General features: G+C 37.3%; 2 protein-coding genes and 1 long non-coding RNA gene across 11 annotated transcripts in view; 1 reads left to right on the top strand and 2 right to left on the bottom strand.

Annotated features, from left to right (window-relative positions):
• Positions 1 to 303: 303 nt before the first annotated feature.
• Positions 304 to 17,213, bottom strand: LOC123517335 (modular serine protease-like). 6 transcript variants are annotated; one of them, XM_045277330.1, is made up of 14 exons: positions 16,757 to 17,213; positions 14,926 to 15,093; positions 8,678 to 8,804; positions 7,867 to 8,028; positions 7,577 to 7,748; positions 6,043 to 6,352; positions 5,733 to 5,823; positions 3,590 to 3,619; positions 2,917 to 3,098; positions 2,564 to 2,732; positions 2,272 to 2,356; positions 2,010 to 2,165; positions 1,227 to 1,362; positions 304 to 1,027 (listed from the first exon to the last, which is right to left on the bottom strand). In XM_045277330.1, the coding sequence occupies exons 2-14, from the start codon at positions 15,050 to 15,052 to the stop codon at positions 819 to 821; spliced, it is 1,956 nt and encodes a 651-aa protein (XP_045133265.1). In that variant the 5' UTR covers positions 15,053 to 15,093; positions 16,757 to 17,213; the 3' UTR covers positions 304 to 818. The 6 variants fall into 6 exon arrangements, with proteins under 6 accessions (XP_045133265.1, XP_045133264.1, XP_045133268.1 ...); XM_045277329.1 differs by having other exon boundaries at positions 15,903 to 17,213; XM_045277333.1 differs by lacking the exon at positions 16,757 to 17,213 and adding an exon at positions 14,597 to 14,705 and having other exon boundaries at positions 14,926 to 15,204.
• On the top strand, positions 12,249 to 20,107 carry LOC123517337. Its single transcript, XR_006678445.1, has 2 exons — positions 12,249 to 14,392; positions 19,843 to 20,107. It is a non-coding gene; the product is annotated as an uncharacterized LOC123517337 (long non-coding RNA).
• Positions 20,108 to 21,350: 1,243 nt separating this feature from the next.
• Positions 21,351 to 22,914, bottom strand: part of LOC123517336 (protein henna-like) — a 50,337-nt gene continuing 48,773 nt past the window's right edge. For all 4 annotated transcript variants that reach the window (XM_045277340.1, XM_045277338.1, XM_045277337.1 and 1 more), the window contains 2 exons: positions 22,566 to 22,795; positions 21,351 to 22,374 (listed from right to left, as the gene is read on the bottom strand). In XM_045277340.1, coding sequence (XP_045133275.1) covers positions 22,215 to 22,374; positions 22,566 to 22,795 — 390 coding nt within the window. In that variant the 3' untranslated portion in view covers positions 21,351 to 22,214. The remainder of the gene's footprint in view (positions 22,375 to 22,565; positions 22,796 to 22,914) is intronic.

Consider the following 22,914-nt stretch of genomic DNA (forward strand, 5'->3'; position numbering starts at 1 on the left):
CATCTCTGCTTTATTTTCTGGTATTCCACGTAAGATTTCACTTTATGCATTACATAACAATCCTTTCACGGGGGCAAGGTTTGTAAAAAGCTAATAGAAATGTTGTTTTGTGAACATAAATGCATAATATATAAGACTGTAACACCACCTCCAGAGGTGGTGTTCCCAGCAACCTCAGAGCAACCTCATCACCGTCCCTCCAAGCGTTCATGGATGCCAATTCGTGGCAGGAGGTTGCTCTGACGTTGTTAAAGAATCTTGGATCCAGCTCCAGGGGCGCTAAAAACAGATGCGGGGAGCCAGCCAATCACAGCGAAGCTGCCGCGTTCGGTCCCTCACCTGGCAAATTCAAACCCAGAAAATTCGCTAAAACGGATGTGGTTGTACGATATGCGGACTCTTTTGGTCTAACTTTATATAGTACGTTAAACTGGAAATTTGTTAGACGAATGTTCGTTAAGCGGAGTATTACTGTATTCTAAGAGGCTGTGCCACGGTGTCCAGTGAGGCAATATATATGACACAACTGAATAATGGGTACCTACTGTCAGTTACATACTCAGAAATAAGAAAAATTTTCAAAGTCAGTCATAAGTTATTCAATCTCTCACTCACACCATCATACATCCCTGTTTTTACTTCAGTCTGAGCAGATATGAAGCCACACTTCAAGATCTACTTACTTTTATGCTGTACGAAAAGTGGAATTTCTCGCTACAATCAAGATCCTCAGATATAACAGTAACATATAAAGCTGCTTGCATATCATAAATAGCATACAGTATAATATTTAATATCACAAACATCAGTTACCTAGATCAGTCACAAATCCCTTCATGTACACACTTTGAAATCCAAGGCCAGTATGATGTAATAGAAGTGAAAATTGTGAAGGGTCGCGTACAAGAAGTTTGCCGGTAGGAAGCAGATACTATGCCGGCAACAACCCAATGTTCCTCAATATCACTTCCAATATTGACCATGTAGGGACCACCTGAAGATCCTTCTGGTAGGTACCTGAGAAATCCTGCAAGATGCAAAATTACACAAAATTAGGCACTTACAATGAAGCTGTTTGTATGCAGAGTAGGAAAAAAAAATATATAATTCACTGTTTTGCCTAATGCTTGCTCTTTGAAATTGCTGAGTACAGGTTTTGGGTAACACTTGTAAAGGTGATGAAAATGCTAAACCAAATTGACAAAATCAAGTGCCTACAGCATTACCTGTATCAATGCCACAGAACTGCTGTGCATCAATCCCTAGGGTGGCAGCACAACGGTCTTGTGGGGAGTGACATCGAGGGTCATGCTGCTGCAATATCATCTCCCACTCATATTCATTAATTGTTCTGTTGAATGTCTGAGAAGACATAAAATATACCATTATAGTGCATACTATAACCTTGGAACCAATGTCAGTTTCTTTCAAGAAAATACAAATATTTCATTAAAAATATAATTCACATTTTATTTTCAGTTATTTCTCTTAAGTACCTTTACAAATCATAACATGTGAATTACACCTATAATTCTTGCTGCCCAAGTGAATCTATCATAAATTTATCAATTATGTTTGCAAGAAACCAACCTTGAATTGGATTATCAAAAGTGTGGAATAAATGGATAATACATATATACATATAATGCATATAAGGACAACTATTTTTGTCATGTAATCATACTGTATCTACTTTTAAAGTCTTTACTTTTAGCTACTGGAGTCAATTACATTACTTCCCAAATTACTCTAGAGAGGAATGAAGTACAACTGTTCCATGATGATATCACAGATGAGACTGGCCACTGTGAGCATACCCTACTCAATACTTTGGGTAGATTATTTGTTGTTGGGTAGATAATAAGCATTTCATGACTATGACAGTAATATACACTAGAATAATTTCTGATAAAAACAACATTCTTACCATATCTTACATATTGACATCTGTAAATTAGTAGTTCTCTCAAAATAATATATCATAAATGCTTCATGGTAACTTTACTCACTGCAGCAATTTCCTTCTGTGGAAACAGTTCTGTATGAACACATGCGGGAAAAACTTGGTGAGAAAAATTAATTTCTCTTTCCATGCGCACCAATGCCACATCATGGGACGGTCGATTGCCGGGAACATATTGTGGATACAGGTGTATTTGAGATATCTGTAAATGATGAATATGGTAAGAGTTGGAAACTACAAATAACCTAACACATACTGTAGTACATACATGAGCCAACAATCTTGTTGAATAAGATGATAAAACTTACACGAACTTGTACAATTCTTCCTTCAGCATTGACTCGCTGCACCTTTACGTCACGCGGGTCCATCGTTTGGCTTGTTTCTCGTGACCTGTGGGTATTCACCATGTAGGACATACTAAAAAAATATTTACAACACACCCTTATTTTTTCTTTCAACCATGTCAAGGTGTTAATGTAATAATTTAGACAAGTGAAAAGGCACATTCATACTATGAGGTATTATTGGATGAACAGTAATTTTATACATTAGTTGGTTTTCATCCTCAGCCTATTTCCATCAATGGTTATAACAAACCTGGTAATGCAGTGACCAGCTGTAAGGAGGTAGTGAGGATTGATGATTGTGGCAGTGCAAAAATAGTCTCCCTCCTTCTTGAGACCCACCATCCAGGGCCACTGGGGCTGTGCTTTGAGGTGAATGGTTCTACCTGGTGGCCTTATGTACCTGGGCCGTTGACCACACACTGGATGGAAAGAAGGGTACATAGAGAAGAATAATTAGTTTTCTCAATCTTAACCTACAGTTTGTAACCCATTTTTGAATATGTATAACTGCATTTAAAGATTATGCACACAATTTTTTTATCAATTACATTCTCTCTCTCTCTCTCTCTCTCTCTCAATCTTTTTCTTTTTAAAAACACCTACCTGGAGAATTAACTTCCTGAAATTGGCAGAGGGATGGTGATGGTGGTGAGGCATTGGCTTCACTGTGGTAGCTGTGCCACATGCCATTAGCATGACACTGAGCAAGGATAACTTGACCCCAACAGTCGGCTAGAACCACACTATCTACAGGGACTCCATCCGATGATCCACAGAAGGATGACCTGAGTGCAATTTGGGGTTGTTATTAAATCCTGATATAAAGAAAACTGAACTGTCAAATTACACATTCATAACTATGTTTATAGGAGATAGTTTTTCTTACAGCTATAAAAGAGTACTACTGACTTCTGAAAAAATAAAAAAACAAAAACAAAACAACTTTACAACTTCTAAAAGCCTAAGATATTGAGATATCACAGAAAAATAAACATCTTCAAGTGATCAGTTTACTATTAAGAATTTCTACAAGGGAATGGCCATTTCAGAGTACTGAAAGAGGAGGAGGAGGAGGAGGAGGAGGAGGAGGAGGAGAAAAGTGTAACACAGATAGACTGTAAGAGAGAATAAGGCTTTTGAATGCAGCATTTGTCTAAGCAATAGTTTAGACTTTTCACAAAAGATTCATATCAAAAGATTTATAGTTAAAGTTCTAGAAACTCTGCCAGTTGCTTTCCCTAATCATTTTAAGTCTAAAAACTGAAATATTACTCACTCATGGTTTCGCACAAATCCAGCAAGAGACCTGCAAAGTGGAAAATATACATGCAATTATCTAAACCCATTCTTTCATTGCATTAGGGAGCATTCATAAAACCACTGCATTGTACAAAAGAATGATATTATTGAAGTACTATGTGGCTTACAAGATTACCTTTAAATTTAGACAGAATCAAATGGTCATTACAATACCACAACAGAACACAGTTGTGTATCAACACATACTTGAATAAATTATACCTATACCTATAATCATAATGTATGAATAATGGGATTGCACACTTGGTGCCAAAAATAACTTTGTAAATATGGAATTGCTGGTCAAATAATGATTACCACAAAATACTTATTGGTGTCAGAAATGTGTCCTCTTTCATTGATTTGTCTCCTAAAGTTTGTATGTTTTGCTGTTGATCACAAAATAGCCAAACTGAAATATACCAAATGCATGATCCCACTCTATTTCTAAGTCATACAGTCCATAGCAGAGGTTCTTCACCTCAGTTACCTGCACTCAGAGGAGATCCCAAACAACAAACCTAAGGGTACAACATGTGATGGCCATTTCAGTGATATATACTGAAAGTATAAAAATAGTCAACAGCAATGATAATTTGAATAGCTGAATGGCTCCAGATATTTCTTGAAAATGCAGAAACTGGCCATTGTGACTGAAGTGAGAGTATTAGTAAGAACTATTTCAGTTCTTCAAAGGATACTTTTACCAGAGAGAGAGATTACTGTGACACAGAAATAGATACAAGATCCATTTCTCTTGCACATTGACTCCATATCCACATCTCACTGTTATACTGACTCACACTTGAACATATTGGAAAACCCTATCATCTACACAATCAATGAACTCACTATCAAGGCTAATTTGCTCTTGCCTACCTATAATTTCATTACATCTTTTGCATATTGACAAGCCTTACACTCTAAACAAAAGAACAATCAATAAGAGCTACTCTATTACACATATCCATAAATTTTCCTAATGCTATGATTCTCACAGGAAATCATGGCTTATTATAGTTTAAAATTACTTTTAAACTATAATATCAAGAAGCACTCGATTAATCCCTAAGGATGGGAATATTCTTCCCAGCATAACTAATTTTGATAATTCAGCAAAAACCAGGTAATTTTCACATTTATCAATCCTTCCACTTCAATCCACTGCAGACAGTACCTCTCTAGGTAATGTGGTGTCTCTATGGTAAAGTGATGAAGTAAGGTAAAGTAAGAGGCTGTTTTGAAACATATTTGCCTTTGTGTATGTATGTAGTGAAATTCACTGACCATTTATTTTTATCCAAGAGATAAAGGGAAGCATTATTATTTTCCCCTGTAGCCATTAGTATGGTTCACAGGACACAGACTGAAAGTGGGCATCATTGTGTAAAAAAAGGTGTGAAAATTTGAAATTAATCTCTTCAATACTGGGACATTTACCTTGAATTTTGGATGTGATTAGACAATTTCATTTACACTAGGAAGGGTCTAAGATTAATGGTCAGAGTCATCGTGATTTAATTTAGTTTCTGAAGATGTATGAAATCACCAAATAGCAAGTAGAATGAATACAAAAATGTGTCATGGTGATGGGGTTAAGCCAACAAAAGGCATGTCAACTATATATGCTACTCATCCTTTGTGCTGCACCAACTACAGATGCCACCTGCCCTTTAGGGGTTAAGCAAGTAGCAAAGCATAAAATGTCAATGAATAATATGTAACATTGATAAATCTATAATCAAAAAGAGATAAAAAGAAACTGATTCTCAAACTAATTGGTAGATGACTGGTATAGAAGCAGAAATCAGGTTGTCAGTGTACTATGGAATCAACACGGATCTTTAAAAATTAGTTTCATGAATAAAGATGAAAGATAGTCATGGACATTTAGTTCTTATGTAAGGACTGTCATGTGTAAGCTTGTTGGCTTCCTGCAGGTTCTCATAATGTTCATATATTGTTCTTATGTCAGTTAATAATATGAGAATACCGAGTCTATAACAATCCCATCTATTAACCCAGTCCATAAAATAAGAAAAGACCGATTGCTACAAGTTTTATAATGTGTGTCATGTCTTGCCAGTCAGTGAAATAAGAAAAGATATCCTGCTACGCACACAACTGGTCTGATGCCGCAGGTCAGCACCTCCACCTTTACATTGGAAAAAGGTCCCCCTGCTGGCTTGATGCTACACACTGATCCATCACCTGGAATAAATAAATAAATAACGTTTAAAGCTCAGTCCATTATATCACAGTCTATTGAATACTAATGATTGTTACATGTAAACAAAACCTATGAACACAAAATCAAGAATCTCGTTAGTCTCTTCTTATGAATAATAGAAATCGGAACAGTTGCAGAAAATATGGAAGGAAAAAGATCCCCATCCCTCTAGAAAATGAGAGAAAAAAAAAAATACAAACCTAGAACAGAGCAACTCTCTCTGTTTTCACAAGGCACACAAAAATGTTCATTGGGCTTTGGACAGGAACACAAGCCTTGTTCCAGGCACCAGTCTGGCGGTGAAGTTGACACTCCATCAAATATTATAGGCCCTTGCCCTGGTGGCTTGGGCTGCGTAGTAACAGGTGTTGGTGGTGTGATGACTACTGGAGGTTTGGGTGGTGATGGGGAAACAGTAACAGGGGGTTTGATAGTATGGCCTGCACCACATAACTCCTCGGATTCATCAGAGTTGTCAACACAATCTGGTGAACCGTCACATTTCTCACCCTATAGGAATGAGTCAGTGATCAAATTACTTGTAAAATCATGTCAAACAGAAAAAAACCTAATGATGTACTGCAAACCTTCACATTTTTTTTTTTTAATGTAGAAGGGGCAGTGATCAAGTGGATCCAAAACCATCTAGCCACAGAAGCAATAGAATGATCAGAAAGGAATTTTGAGGTGAGGTTATAGAAAGGGTAAATTAAAAAATTATAGAGGCAAAAAAGTTAAGCAATAGGACAGTAGTTGGAGAGATTAGAGGAGTCTTCCTTCTTAACCCCTTAACGTACGATTTTTTTTTTTTTTTTACCTTCCGGGTATTTTTCAACTTTCACCAAGGAATTTTTTTTCTTATGGGATTGTAGATCATATTTTTCCGCATCTCAAATCGAAATCCGCAACTCCCTAAGTGCTCTGGTTTCGGCCGTGGCGAGCCGCCAGAGTCTGAAAAATGAAGAAAATAACCTCCCTGCGGGCCAACAGAAAACGGGTGTTTCACCTGTCAAACGCAAGTTTTGCCTAAAAGCAATGAAAGATTTGGATGTGTTGCACCACTCTAGAATGAGTGGTGTAACACAGGAAACATCATAACACCACGTGTATGTCTGCATCATACAGCTATCACCTCCTACAACCACACACACACACACACACACACACACACACACACACACACACACAAAAAAAAAAAAAAGAATAAAAAACGGAATTCATGGCTCATGGTGGATTGCTAGTACGCAGCGCAGGCCAACGTTACTATAGTCAATCTTGACCTACAGAAAACGCTCTTTCCAATGGTACTAACGCCAGCTCGCTACCTCTTACCTTATACAACCCTTGCTATATGTAGGCTGATCAGCATTACAGTTTCAAAATTTAATATCATCCGCCGATATGTCGGCTGGTCGCACATTAGGGGTTAAGAATAGGGTGACTAATCAAACTTCCAGCATGAAGAAAATGAAGATATTGATACATAGACAGAGTTAAAAAAGTTTGACTAGGCAAAGGGCATGCACAAAAGCATAAATTTTGGAGAACAATAGGAGGGATCTCATCAGGTCCATCAAGTCTCCTAAGGATTAAGGCTTGCAAGAGCCAGTGAATAGTGAGGGTTTACAATACTCTTTGTTTAAGTATACAACTTCAATATTTAGATCAAAGGAAATGTCATCAAGTTTCAGTGATATATCCAAAATAATTCCTATACAAAACTAAATGACTTACGTTTGTTATACATGCTCCATAAGCACATTTAAATTGTGAAGAGCGACATCGTTTAGACTTGCAGTGCTTTTCTGTTTCGTCGGACTTATCGACGCAGTTGTAATAACCATTGCATAACCAAGTTTTTCTGATACAGGCACCATAGTCACATTTGAACTCTCGCCTTGTACATCTGTAAAATTAAAACTTGTACTATCATTGTGTTTTATTAGGTGTTATATGACATCAGCATTTTATCACAGATATCATAGTCTGAAAACATCTCAATAAATATCACAAAGCAAAATTACTGTTTGGATGAACACAATTCTGGTGTTTCATCTGAATGGTCCCAGCAGTCTGGTTGGCCATTGCACACAAACTGCTCCCTAATGCAGCCACCATAGGCACACTGGAACAGTGGGATACGAAACTCGAATATGTCTTCTAAATTTCCAGATCCATGGTTTGTGCTGAAATGTAGATTTTCTTTAAAAACATGAGTTCTTTCCTACATAAACGTGATATTAGGGAGGAAAAAAAAAAAAAAGAAGACAAAAACAAAATAAACTACATTGTAGGAAAATATTCTTAAGCATTGTTGTAGGAAGCAATTCAAGTTCTCATGAGTTGTGAAAGAGAATCTAATTGTGTACTAAAAACTCCCATCAAAAAAATTCTCCCAGTGACAAGGCCAATCAATGGTTAGCACACTGCAGAACATGAAGCAACAATTTACTGACCAAGAAACCTCTCACAACAAGGATATGAATTTAGTTTACATGGTGGCAGTGAATAACGTGGCTTTCTTATGTCTGTAATTAATTGTGTAGTTAAAAAAAATGTAATTAAGTTGACAATAATTTCATATATTTCAAGTAGAATTCGGTAGACACAAGAGCAGAATATTCACATTATGTATTGCATCCCAAATGCCATGTAAATCAGTTACTATAGACACACTTCACTGACAATGTTACATAACGCAACCTTAAAAAATCTCATGGGTTATTGTCAACATTAATAGTTACTGCACCAGTACTCCAGTGGGAAATAGTGTCTTGAAGTAATGAAAACTTTGTTGGGTAAATATTAGTTATGACAAGATTAATATGGTCTTACCTGTTGCACACTTTTTTGGAGCAGAGTTCATATGTTTCATCAGACCTGTCTAGGCATTCCACCATCCCATTACAGGCATTGCCGCATATGTCACCGCATGGCACTTGTCCTACCTGGCACTGGGACGCTGGAAGGGAAAGGTGTGGAGGTAATTTTTAGGTGGTTGAATATTTGAAAACTCAAATCTAAAGTAAGAACTGTAGGAAAAAAAAAAAGTACTAATGGAGAATCACTAAATTGACACACACACACACACACACACACACACACACACACACACACACACACACACACACACACACACACAAATAATAAATTTTGATAGCGCCGGTGTTGTGTCCGTAGCTTTCCGGCTATCCATAACTCTCCGGGCTTTAAAGGCCGGGCAGTTATGAACACCACTTATATTCGTAGCTGATCGCTTGTTCGTAGATGTCCGGCCAGTGTTTTGAAACAGGGAACTCATTCCTTTTATTTTATTAATTTTATTTATTCATTAATTTAATTTTTCATAAGAGAACCGTTTATAAATACAACACACCGCAACAAGAGAGTACATACATTGTTAGATTGTGTAAGAAATGCAATCATTATTGTGTTTTAAAGTACAACGAGGTATATCATTTATTTTTTTCATAAGGAAACCTTTTTGTAAATCTATAGATATACCGAATTATTATTTACTTTAAAGAAAAGTGTATACATCTTTATATTGCGAAAGTGTTGCCCGGAATCATTAAAAAGCCATTATGCAGTAACCGCAATGATCTACGGTACACAATGATAGGTTTGTTTACTTGGTTCGAGGCTCGACTCCTCCCCCCCATAAAAAAGGCAAATTTTCATTTTGTCATATATTAGGAGTCAAATTGTAGTGATTACTGTTGTAAGATATTGTCTTAGTACATTGTAAACTTGGTCAGTCTTTCTTGTAAATTACTAGGCATACTGTCACGGTTACTTGTAAACAACTTTGTTTATCAACAAATCTTTGTAAACATTAGGTTCTGTGCAAGCACAGTTTACGCCCGAACAATAGCCGAACAGCTACGAACACAACACCGGCACACAAGGATGGAAGTATTCACGGTCGCCTGCTGGTCACCAAGCCAGCCTTTCCTATTATGGAGCGAGCTTAGAGCTCATATATAGACTGATTTTCGGGTAGGATTGAGACGACACCTCACCGGGAAAGCGAGGCCACAACCCCTCGAATTACATCTCGTACCTACTTGCTGCTAGGTGAACGGGGGCTACACATTAAGAGGCTAGCCCATTTGCCTTACCTCACCCAGGACTTTATATACATGACTAAAAACATAAAAAAAAAAAACATTGCTTGGTTTCGTGAGGCCGGAAAAGTTATTGATTTGTTAAATGCATATTTTCTCCCCCTCATGGTGATATTACACGTAAAACTGATGGGATGTAATATAACTTTGAATTTGAATTAGGATATAATGTTTATTTTGAAGACGAATTTGTTCGTGATGATGTAAAATATCCAACATAAGAAACAAACTGATCTCTCTCTCTCTCTCTCTCTCTCTCTCTCTCTCTCTCTCTCTCTCTCTCTCTCTCTCTCTCTCTCTTTCTCTCTCTCTTGGGTAAAAATATCTCTCATATGCATCATCTACTAGTGAGCAGGCGTGGTGCAGTTATCAGGAGTTGAACGGGTGCTCTTGCCCTGCAAATCCACAGCCAAGGTCTCTGTGAATAACTACTGCCACTGATACATACTACATTGAAATGAGACGCTAGTAATGATGATGATGATGATGATGATGATGATGATGATAACAACAACAACAACAACAATAATAATAATAATAATAATAATAATAATAATAATAACAATAACAATAAATGTTATCGCTGTTGTTATTGAGACAAAGAGGACATCCTTTCATGTAGTATGAAGGAAAACGAAGTGGTGACGTGGTGTTGATTTTCAATAATCCCACATTTCCACCAAACCAAGCACACCTCTATTTCACCTTCCAAACCAGTAACATCTACCTGGAGTGTAACGTCACTATCAGGTTTTCCCAGACCTCACCTGACGTCTTCTCAAGACGCTCCAAAGGAAGAAGAGAGAAAAAAAAGTTAAATACAAAATCTCTTATATATGAATAAATAAATAAATAGTTAAATAAATAAAAAAAAATAAATAGATGAACAAAATAAGTAAATAAATGAATATAGATAAATAAATAAATGAATATATATAATATATATATATATATATATATATATATATATATATATATATATATATATATATATATATATATATATATATATATATATATATATATATATATATATATATATATATATATATATATATATATATATATATATATATATATATATATATATATATATATATATATATATATATATATATATATATATATATATATATATATATATATATATATATATATATATATATATATATATATATATATATATATATATATATATATATATATATATATATATATATATATATATATATATATATATATATATATATATATATATATATATATATATATATATATATATATATATATATATATATATATATATATATATATATATATATATATATATATATATATATATATATATATATATATATATATATATATATATATATATATATATATATATATATATATATATATATATATATATATATATATATATATATATATATATATATATATATATATATATATATATATATATATATATATATATATATATATATACACGTCCAATGTTTGTGGCAACAGATTATTCAATCCATTCTAAAACACCTGTACACTAAAAAAAGACTGTTTACTTCAGTGGCGCTCGTTGATAAGGTTGATGAAACATCCGTTTTGTGAGAACGTCCCGTCCTTTCTATAAGTACAAGCGCACTACGTACTGCTACAGATCGTAATGCCTTAGAAATAATTTTCATTATGAATGAAACATTATGAAGCATCATGAACTTTAAAGAAAATGTCACTAGATAACATATGATTTATTAGCAATCACGGATGAGTGTGGTATTCTTAATTCTTCATTGATTAATTCTACCACTTGGCATACTCGTAATTAACAACGTTGCAGAAAAGTCATTTTCCTTAAAGATGAACATAACTTGTTTTGACATTTATGCATGTCGATTTAACAGGAAATAAACATGCTGCACAACTGACAGCCTACGTCTGGCACCAGCGACACCGGCTGTGATGCACAGTACATACCTGCAGGGGAGAGGAGAGCCAGGAGTCCCAGGAGGGTGAGGAGCAGCCGTCTTATCATGTTAAAGCACTTCCTATTTCAAAAACACTGTCACCATAACCACTGAAACACCTCTCGCACAGTACAGACTAATGCACTGACTGTAAGCCTCTCTTAGAGCATCTGAACTCACTCAGGCATGATGCGAGACTGCAACAAGGAAAATACTCCGAAGCTGGGGGAGTCCCGCTTAGTTCAGCTGCCGCATCTCTCCTTGTGGAAGCACGGTAGAAACCCATCACGTACGGTGCAACTAACAATAAATAAATAAGTAAATAGATAAATAAATAAAGGCTAGAAAGAGAACGCTTTAGGAAGGACAACTACAATATTTTTCTTAACAGATGATCCACATACTGAATGACGTGAAAAAAAAAAAATCAATAAATAGTAAAGTGGCATCTTTTCCCTACGTCGGGAATCACGAAATCAACATTTCTTTACGTCATGAGTAGAGAATTTAACACACGTCAATGTCACTCGGCTAGATAATTAAATGAAAGACCATTACTAACTGAAAGATGTTTGTAATGGTGCACAATGCGTTTCGTGGGCGGCAGTTGAATACTGTCGAGATCACACAAATCATATTGCCACCTCCAGCATAACTGACCTAATTTCACTCTTGGGTAGTGATTTGTCTGATTTCTTGTCTTAGTAACTCTTTCGGTGCCATTGTTCTTCTCTAACAGTCTAACTGCTCACAGGTGAACCGTCCTGCTGTATCTGCATAGATTTCCTCGTAAACAGAAGCATTAATAGACACGCAATAATTTCATAATTTGTTTTTAACTTACTCATTCTATAATTATCTGAAAAAAAAAACTTGCTTTGTTTAGTCTACATTGATCCACGACACATATTCCGGGTTTCTCTATTGAATTTCAGTCTCTCGCTGTAGTTTATTTCTGAATTCACTCATGAGAACACTGTCATCTGAAAATGCTAAATTGTTTGTGCATTCTCTATTTACCTTAGTTTCCATTCTAAGTTCTTCAAAATGTTCTGTAATATCATTTTTTTTTATTTATTGGGTGATCTTAGGAGCTTTACAAAGGCAGTGTGTACCTTGCTTTGGAAGATATGAACACATTTTTCTAACGAATGGCGAGTCAGAAATGGACATGGAAGGAAACGAATAGCGGAACGAAAAATTAAATCCGTTTTATTGTTAAAGATAAACCGAACAAGATTAAAAACTAAAGAAAATCATATATACACATGTGCATGAGTGATTGCGTGTATTAAGGCGGGTTCACGACTGAAATTTCAAGACGTTAGAAGTATCGATTGAGCTTTTCTAGTCGGAGCATGTTCATACATAGCGACTGGGATGTATCAGCTGGATGGCAGGAAGTGATTGTAAACAAACAGCTGCCCAACAAGATATCTTCCTCTGGTGACGATGACGATTGCGATCAAATTAAATTATCACAAGTATTCAATCTCGCCTCCAACAACACCCCGCATAGAGGGAAGCAGTCATTGCAGAGTGGCAGCTATATCTCATCGAACGCCGATTTGCGTTTTCTTTTTTCTTTTTTATTTTTTGTAGAATTCATTTTTAGGGTCCCAGATGTGCTACTTTTCCCTCACCAACTCCAAAATCTTCTTCTCTACATCGACACCACATTTTCAAATCTTTCTCCGTGACGTCACAGCATAAATAGAGTCGCAAAGTGATTGAACAAGACCAACATGTTGATCTTGTTTTGCGACTGGTTTTTCCAGCCGATAAGCACCTGTAATATCAATCTCAAATTGACGTGTGAATCTCGCCTTTACTCATGTGATTACATGGATTGAAAAGCAAGGGGACGTAAGTTAGGGTAGACTGAGTAGGGCACCGCAACAGGAGGAGGTATACATAGGCTGACTCGCAACCAAACTGTGTGTGTGTGTGTGTGTGTGTGTGTGTGTGTGTGTGTGTGTGTGTGTGTGTGTGTGTGTGAATAAAGTGTCACCAGCTGTCTGTCACCCTCCCCATTTCCATCGCTTCAGTGCTATCCATCCGTCTGGCTGGCAACCTTTCGATGAAACGGAAGGAAGGTTCATCGTCGTTTTTCGTTACTGAACGTTTCATATCCGCTTCACTGTTGCTGAATGTCATATCCCCAGGTGTGCCGCTGACTTTCTCTCCTGTGTTAAGCGCTGAAGAAAGATGTACTCAATTTCCCATCATAATCACAAAGGATAAGTGAGACTGAAGGACGGAAAAGAAAATGACATTTGTAAGCAACGTTTGGACTTGGAGGCCTCAAGAACAATACCACTGCCTGCCACATCCCGGAGCGACACGAACAGGCCACGTCACACATTGACAAGATACTATGATGTCTGCAGTAGCACATCCTACCAGAGAGAGAGAGAGAGAGAGAGAGAGAGAGAGAGAGAGAGAGAGAGAGAGAGGTAATCCCAGAAAATCTATCACTTGATATGTGCCACGTCACGGAACCCTAATGCAAAAATTCAATATTTGAGAGGGATTTTTAAGCATTATCTCTGAAAGAAAATAATAAAATAAAATGAAAAAAAAAAAACGAAAAAAAAAAGATTAGAGAAACATAAAGAACAAAATTGACAAACAGAATAACATAAGCCAGCGGGACTCACCAAGCCTGTGCTACTCAGAATGCACTTCCTGATGGCGAGGTCAACGAGGGTTCACCAGTGGGCTTCTTCGGGAGTGTCAGGCCAACAGCTCCCTTCATCATGGCCTTTCCTGGAGCCAAACACATGCACTGGTTACTCCTCTCATAACCCAACAGCAGAGAGAGAGAGAGAGAGAGAGAGAGAGAGAGAGAGAGAGAGAGAGAGAGAGAGAGAGAGAGAGAGAGAGAGAGAGAGAGAGAGAGAGAGAGAGAGAGAGAGAGAGAGAGCGCAGGGGGTGTTTACCAGCCATCAACCACACCACTTGTAACTGCTTCACTCTCCTTTCTTACCGAGATAGGCATAAAAGTCCGCCTTGAGAGGGATGGCCGAGGTGTTGGCGCAGGAGAGGATGGCCTGCGGGGTGCCCATGAGCGGGGCCAGAAGAGTGTCCAGCGGCCCGCACAAACCCATCTTCATCTTGCACGCCGCCACCGTCAACTTCTTACCGCAAAACGACTCTGAAACCATCATTGGCAACACAAAGACGATCACTACCATTCCATTACTGCATATAACAGATTGTCCCCACAATCTTCTTCCTTCCTCTCTCTCTCTCTCTCTCTCTCTCTCTCTCTCTCTCTCTCTCTCTCTCTCTCGCTGTGTATAGAGCAATAGTGATATAACGACTGTGACTTTTTTTTTTAGCGAAGTAATGCATTAAATTGAATACAGAAGAACAGTTATTCCGTTTTCTTTGAAGTAATTAGAGCCATGGCAACGTTGCAACGTTGCACGGTTGCTTGGTAAAAACTTTTATGGCTCAGTACTAATTGCTTTTACCTTAATTGTTGTAGTTGTTACTATGCGTCTCTCTCTCTCTCTCTCTCTCTCTCTCTCTCTTGTATATGATATGTTGTAGTGTATTCAATATCCAAAAGAAATCACCACTACTTTTGAGAGAGAGAGAGAGAGAGAGAGAGAGAGAGAGAGAGAGAGAGAGAGAGAGAGAGAGAGACGCATAGTAAAAACTACAACAATTAAGGTAAAAGCAATTAGTACTGAGCCATAAAGGATTTGGCCAAACAACCGTGCAACGTTGCCATGGCTCTCATTACTTCAAAGAAAACGGAATAACTGTTCTGTATTCAATTTAATGCATGACTTCGCTAAAAAAACGTCACCAAAAAACATGAAGATCTCTGCACACATTCCCGCCTTAGAATAGATTCAAATAAGTGGAACAAAGTGGGATTTCTCTTACTAATACCACCATCACCACCATCGCCACCACCACCACCAGAGACATGTACCCCGCCCCCATACTTACTTTCCTCAGCGGTGAGCGGCAGAAGCTAACTATCGAGGAGGGAAACAGCGGTAGAAGTAGCAACGATAAAGAGAGAGAGCAAGCACAGACCCATGGCTCGACTGGCTGGTGACGAGAGGAGATCGTCACCCGTGAAATCCATGTAGCTGAGGCTTTTTCATCTTCCCTAATGGCACTGTTCTCTCCACTGTAACTACATACATACATACAAACACCATCACAATATAGTTCCTATTAATATATTTTCCTACGTATACTTCACACCAGTTCTTGCTTCAGAGCCAGCTGGTCAGCCACAGTGCCTGTTACACCACCATCCCCTCACGCTGCCGCGGAAACCAGTAGCCCCAGCGCCCGATGCCTCGCTAACTCACAGATTGCCGCAGGGAAATAAGCCAACGGGAGGAGAGTTTAAAGACATGCCTCACCAATCCTCTGCAAAGTCTTAAATATCAGGAATCAGAGTCACTTAATTCAAGGACCGGAGTGGCGATGGACAGACACAATTCCGCGGGGATGCTGAAAGACACGATCGAACATCCATGACCCGGTGTTCCTGATAAAGCATATACGAGTATTAGTCACGGGGGGGTCACAAGACACTTAAGACTTATCATCATCACCATCATCAGCCTCCATGATTTCCCTGCAGGAGGAGGGCCTATAATCTCTCATGTCTGTTTACCGCCCGTCTTTTCCAGGTAAGCCCAGTCATAATTTTAGTCTCATCTTTTCCTCCTGTGTTTGATTTGGTGGTTTGCACTTACTAACATCTTTCTCTCCATTGACAGTAAAATATTTTGTTTTCCTTGCATTGTTTTACTTAAAATATTCCTTTAGATCGATATACTTACAATTTCTTGATATGGCGGCATTAGTTTAGTCTTGAATGGATATATCAATGGGTGTTTGTTTCAAAGTCTTCTCACATTAATGATTTTCCACTTAATACTTATCAAACTGTCCGGGTACATTCTCACTCTATAGTCAGTGTTGTATTCTGTTGCTTATCTGCGTGGAATGCGCTGAGAAACTTGAGAAGCAAAGATTGTTTCACGAAAAGATATGGATTGAAAATTAGTTAGTCCTTCCATAAATACTTAGTTTTTTTTAGTGATACACTTGTATTCGTTTTCTTTCAAATACCTAAAGGGGAAGCAAAGAAAAATCGCCTCAACAAAATAACTATAATTTTCTCACAATAGTGTTTTAGGAAATAAAGAGAGAGAGAGAGAGAGAGAGAGAGAGAGAGAGAGAGAGAGAGAGAGAGAGAGAGAGAGAGAGAGAGAGAGAGAGAGAGAGAGAGAGAGTCTTGTAAATATTGTAGAGAAATAGATTGTAGTACCCTTAGAATAGGTAGCACACGACAGTGCGCCTTTGGGTACATGTTCCTTTGTATTAAGTTTAGATAAAGAGAGAGAGAGAGAGAGAGAGAGAGAGAGAGAGAGAGAGAGAGAGAGAGAGAGAGAGAGAGAGAGAGAGAGAGAGAGAGAGAGAGAGAGAGAGAGAGACAACAACAGTTCACCAATTTCAGAAACAATACCAAAAAGGTTTGGGAAATAATTAAAGACATAGAAAACACTAAGGGGAAACAAAATACATCCCTGACAACAGTATGCCACAACGATACACAATACACCAACCCACAGGACATAGCAAATGCCTTCAACACCTACTTTTCTCAGATTGCTCCAGAGCTTAGTAACAAACTGCCTAGAGCCCAAGGTTCACACCTAACTTACCTACAAGGCAACTTTCCACACTCCATGTGTATCCCTCTTGTTACAGTTAATGACATAATGAAAGCTATATCAACCCTCAAAAATAAAAAATGTAATGTAGATGAGATACCTGTCAAAATCATCAAGGAAAATAAAGAATTACTCTGTGAACCACTTTCTAAATTATTTAATGCTTCAATTAATAAGGGAGTTTTTCCAAGACACTTTAAAGTAGCAAAAATAATCCCTATACACAAATCTGGAAGCAAAACAAATATTTCTAACTACCGCCCAATATCCATTCTTTCTGTTTCTCTAAAATTTTTGAACAACTAATGAAAGAAACACTCTTAGACTACCTTAATAAAAACAAAATCATTAGTAATAGCCAGTTTGGTTTTCGTCCGGGGCTAAACACCTTTGATGCCATTAATAAATTTACCTCTGACCTATACTCTGCCCTAGATGACCATAAATCTATCATCTCTATTTTCATTGACTTTAGCAAAGCATTTGACACAGTCCAGCACAACATCCTTCTAGATAAATTACACCACTATGGCATTAGAGGATGTGTTCACAAATGGTTCGAGTCGTATTTGTCAAACAGATCTCACTATACTTCATTTAACAAAGCCACCTCCAGCATCAAATCCATACACCTGGGCGTACCGCAAGGAAGTATTCTGGGGCCTATACTATTCCTACTATATATTAATGACATGAGCAGTTTTTCTACTACCCTTAACACTATACAATTTGCTGATGACTCTACTTTATACATGCAAGGTGACAATCCCACTGATCTCATTCATAAAGCTAACTTAGAACTTGTAAAATTTTCTGAATGGTGCCTAGCAAATCGTCTCACTGTTAATACATCAAAAACTTACTTCATGTTGTTTACAAACACTATAATGAAATACCAACCATTACCCAGACTTACTGTATTAAATGAGGACATATTACAAGTGTACAAAATAAAGTTTCTTGGTATTACGTTTGACAAATATCTTACTTTTAAGTACCACATATCTAATTTATGCATTAAACTTTCCCGTTCCATTGCACTTCTTGTAAGAGCCAAAAAACCTGGTTCCTAGTGAAATCTTAAAAGTCATGTATTATGCCCATGTATACCCATTTCTGACTTATTGTAATCCTATTTGGTCAACCACTTATCCTTGTCATCTCTATAATTTGAATATTCTCCATAAGAAAATAATAAGAATAATAACCAACAGTGAATTCCTAGCACACACACCTCCACTATTTAAATCAATGAATATCTTGCAACTCTCTGACTTGTCCAAACTCTTTATTGCCACTCACATGTTCAAACACTTAAAAAAATAACCACACGCCTGCAACGCTATCGCATCGCTATTCTACCCGAAACAACCACACTTTAAATGTTCCTCGACACAATTTAACCACTTTTAGACAATCATTGATGTACAAAGGTCCTACAATTTGGAATACACTACCACAATGTGTTAAAGAATGTAACAGTGTATCAACTTTCAAAAATAAACTGAAACAAATGTTCTTATCTATGTACTGACAACAATTCATAATTTTGCTATATGTAAATCCATCACAAATTCTCCTAATACTGATATCCTTGTTTTGCTATGTCTAGTGTCACATTTTATTACTATTGTTTTTATTATTATTATTTTATTATAAATAGTATTATTATTATTGTATATGTTATTAGAACTATTACTATTATCTTTGTCATTGTCATTGCCATTATTATTACTACTATAATCTTTATTGTTTTACTGTCATTATTTAGTTATCCTCACTATTTGTGTTACCATCAGGATCTATATTATTTTCTTTTTTTTTATGATTTCTTTTGCTGCTGCTGTATCTGCTGTTGCTGTTTCTTTTTTGTATTATCTCATTATGTTAGTTCCTAAATAGTATTCTCATATGTATGTACAGAGTATATTATAGCAAATCGTATTTGTGATCTCATAGTTTAGTATAACTTATAGTATAGTTCTTGTGCAATATTTCCTTGTAATTACACTCTCCCCACTTCTTAGTTTAATTATTTTTAGTTCTTACTTTGTTTTATGTTTTTTTGCACACTTTGTTAGTTATTAAGATCTTGCCCAAAAAGCTATGCTTAATATGGGCCTTCTGCCAGTGTATACTTGTATACAGGTAGATATAATAAAGTGTTTAAAGTGTTTAAAGTGTTTGAGAGAGAGAGAGAGAGAGAGAGAGAGAGAGAGAGAGAGAATTTCTTTGACCCAATCTTAGTCAAAGAGGATTGTACATAACTCGAGATGTGGAGTGTACTTCACTTGTATGGCGTGAAGGGCAGCGCATATAGAGACAACCAACAACATGGATACAAGTTCCTTCCTCAGTGCATATCGTCTCTTTGCGGGACGAAGAGATATGTGAACAAGGAACTAACTTTGTAGCGGCTAAATAAGAATATGAGATGAGTAGGGAAGAAATGAATAATTATAAAATAAAACAAGAATTTACGGAGGACCTGTGATCCAATGCTAGTCACATGGGAGGTGTTTGGGAGAGGCAGATGCGCACAGTGAGAAATATGTTCCCTCTGTTACTTGATCAGCACAGTGCACAGTTAAACGACCAAGATTTAAGAAACTTCTTATTGGACGTTGAAAACATAGTTGATGGCCGTCTTCTAACTGTAGGTACATCATCTAAATTGCCCAGACAATCCTGCACCACAAACACCAAATAATTTGCTAACCATCAAAACAAAAATAGTACTAACTCACCTAGACATTTTTGCTAAGCAGGTTCTGGTCCAGGTGGAAAAGGGAATATATACAATCTCTACAACAGCAAAGAGAAGCCTCAGTGTAGATGATACAATTATTATAAAAGATCAGAATGTAGCAAGAAACCAGTGGAAACTAGGCAAAAGAACAGGCAGAAGCTCATCCTGATGTTGATGGGCTTGTGAGAAAGGTTAAGGTGCTGGTTTCAGACAGTAATATTGACAACCAGGGAAAACGCACAAAAGCCAACAGGAGAGTCATATAGAGGCCAGTACATAGTCTGATATTGTTGCTAGAGAGTGATATGTAATGTAAACCGAAGCGTTCCCGCCAAAGAGCCATTGTAACAAAAAACCTATTGTGCCAATACTAATTTTAAGGTGAATGTTATTGTTAAATTTAAGGCAAATTGTTGCACAATTAAGGGGAACCATGTTACTATACGTAAGGGTTTGCGTACGTCACATTATTATTCCTCTATAATCAGAAGAGAAATGTTTAATATTTTTCTACGTGTATGAAAACATATGTAATGTACTTAAGTATTAGTGCCTAACACTTTATAGATCCTGGTATCCATGTCCGCTTGTTTAGTGGGTGCAGTTCCTTACCGCCTTTGGGTGTCATTTACTACTTTGACGCCACCACATTCGGACCAGCAGGATCTTACTTTTGTAGTACAAACCTAATGTTACAGTGCCACGTTGATTGTATGTGTTGTTTATAACCAGTGTAATATTCTGAAAGTGTTCCATACCAGTGAATAATGTTTTTATAAGAAACAGACCGAGAATCTGTCCGCAGTTCTTACATTCAACGCCTATTTATCAATAAATATCAGAGAAAGAACTGCCTTTCCTCGACCCTACGATGATGGCTATGATCAGTAAAAACAAATCACCACTGAGTCATGAGAGACCTGCTGGTGCGGATACAATTAATAACTGTTAAGTATAATAACTTTTAATTGTATATACTGTTTTATTGACAGCCTTCTGAGTCTCTGTACTACGTATTTCCCGCGCTCAGGAGGGAAAAGGTAGATAAGGATTATAGTAATGGACGATCAGGTATCATTTTCAGCTATGGGGGATCATTGTTCCTCTTACAGTCACGTGGTGTGCAATGCTCGTATGGTACTGGCATGTATGGGTGTGGTGCAGTGCGTGATCACAGCAACAAACATGAGTTAGATGCAAAAATGAGTTGAATTCCATCCATACGAACATTCACGATCATTAGTTGTAGTTTATGTAACAATCTATTTTCTATCATTCTTACACATTACTAGTAGTACATTGCACTTCCCTTTGTCCCATTCAAGATATAATATATGGATCTCTTAAACGACAAATACATAATTGCACTTAAGGCTTGACTAACATACAGAGAGTGAGATGGATATTAGACATGAAACGTATACATACTAATCGATTGGCTTGCTACATACTCCATGCTTTGTGGGACCTTCCTTCTTAGGAGAAAGCCAGCCCGTGTCTGTCATGATCGGTGCAGATTCCCACAAACATCCACGTACTTAACGCTAATGGACAATACACAAACTACACTACAAGTGCGAGTTACACCAACACATTTGCTGCAGACATAACAGCTATAAGGAAGCAACAGTCTACATAGTCTACTGACATCAATACATTTACTAGTATGGACATAAACGTATACAGCTACACGGAGGAGAACAGAAGGAAGAGGAAGGAAATGAAATGCCATTCAAGGCTCAAATTACACGACAAAGCACTACGTCAGCCTATCACAGCTGCAGGGACTGATGGCTACTTCCCTCCCTCTTTTTAACTTAGCTTCACCAGGGCGTCGGTCAACACCTGCATGTGACAGTTAATCTCGCGCACCAGCGACTGGATCTGAGGCTTGGAGTCGAGGATTTCCACAGTCTGCGTGTAGGGGTTGTAGCGCACTGAGAAGGGCCGAGGGATGGTGGATGCAAATTGTCTGTTGGGAAAGATCGCACATTTACACAAGTGAAAGCAGGAGAGAGGCAGTAAAAAGTGGAAATCATTACATCACATGGTTGCAAAGGAATCTCATGTTGTTTTTGGGGACTCCACACATTATATTAATCAAACACTTGTTTAGAACTATGAGTAATCCAGTTAATTACAACAGGTGTTTAATGAACTTACATCATCTTCTGTTTGGCGTCCTCGAAGCTCTCTGACACGTAATAGACAGGCTGGTACTCAGTGATGGGGTATTTCTGTATGCAGGTCTTGCTGGGATCGAAGGGCCGCTTCTCCGGTTTGTCTGAGAGGCAGTATTCTAGTTCTCCGAAGGATGACAGCAGCCCAGCACCGTATGCCTTTAGCTCCCCGTTTTGGCGACACATTCCGAACTCCACCGTGAACCAGTAGCACTGTGAGGGCGGACAGCATTATGAGTCCATAGTTATTAGAATTTAAACTATGCATTCCATTTCCATAATAACGTGCTCGTATTTCAAGAAAAGATTTACGTGATATGCATGAGTAATGA

This window comes from Portunus trituberculatus, chromosome 42 (genome assembly GCF_017591435.1).
Source record: "Portunus trituberculatus isolate SZX2019 chromosome 42, ASM1759143v1, whole genome shotgun sequence".
Taxonomy (NCBI): domain Eukaryota; kingdom Metazoa; phylum Arthropoda; class Malacostraca; order Decapoda; family Portunidae; genus Portunus; species Portunus trituberculatus.

Coding starts and splice junctions, on each gene's coding strand:
- LOC123517335 (XM_045277328.1), bottom strand. CDS start 15,133: ATGGTAGTGATCGTCTTTGTGTTGCCAATGATGGTTTCAGAGTCGTTT. Junction 3,099..3,589: donor GGATTTGTGCGAAACCATGA/GTGAGTAATATT, acceptor AATTGCACTCAG/GTCATCCTTCTGTGGATCAT. Junction 1,028..1,226: donor GTTCTGTGGCATTGATACAG/GTAATGCTGTAG, acceptor TGCATCTTGCAG/GATTTCTCAGGTACCTACCA.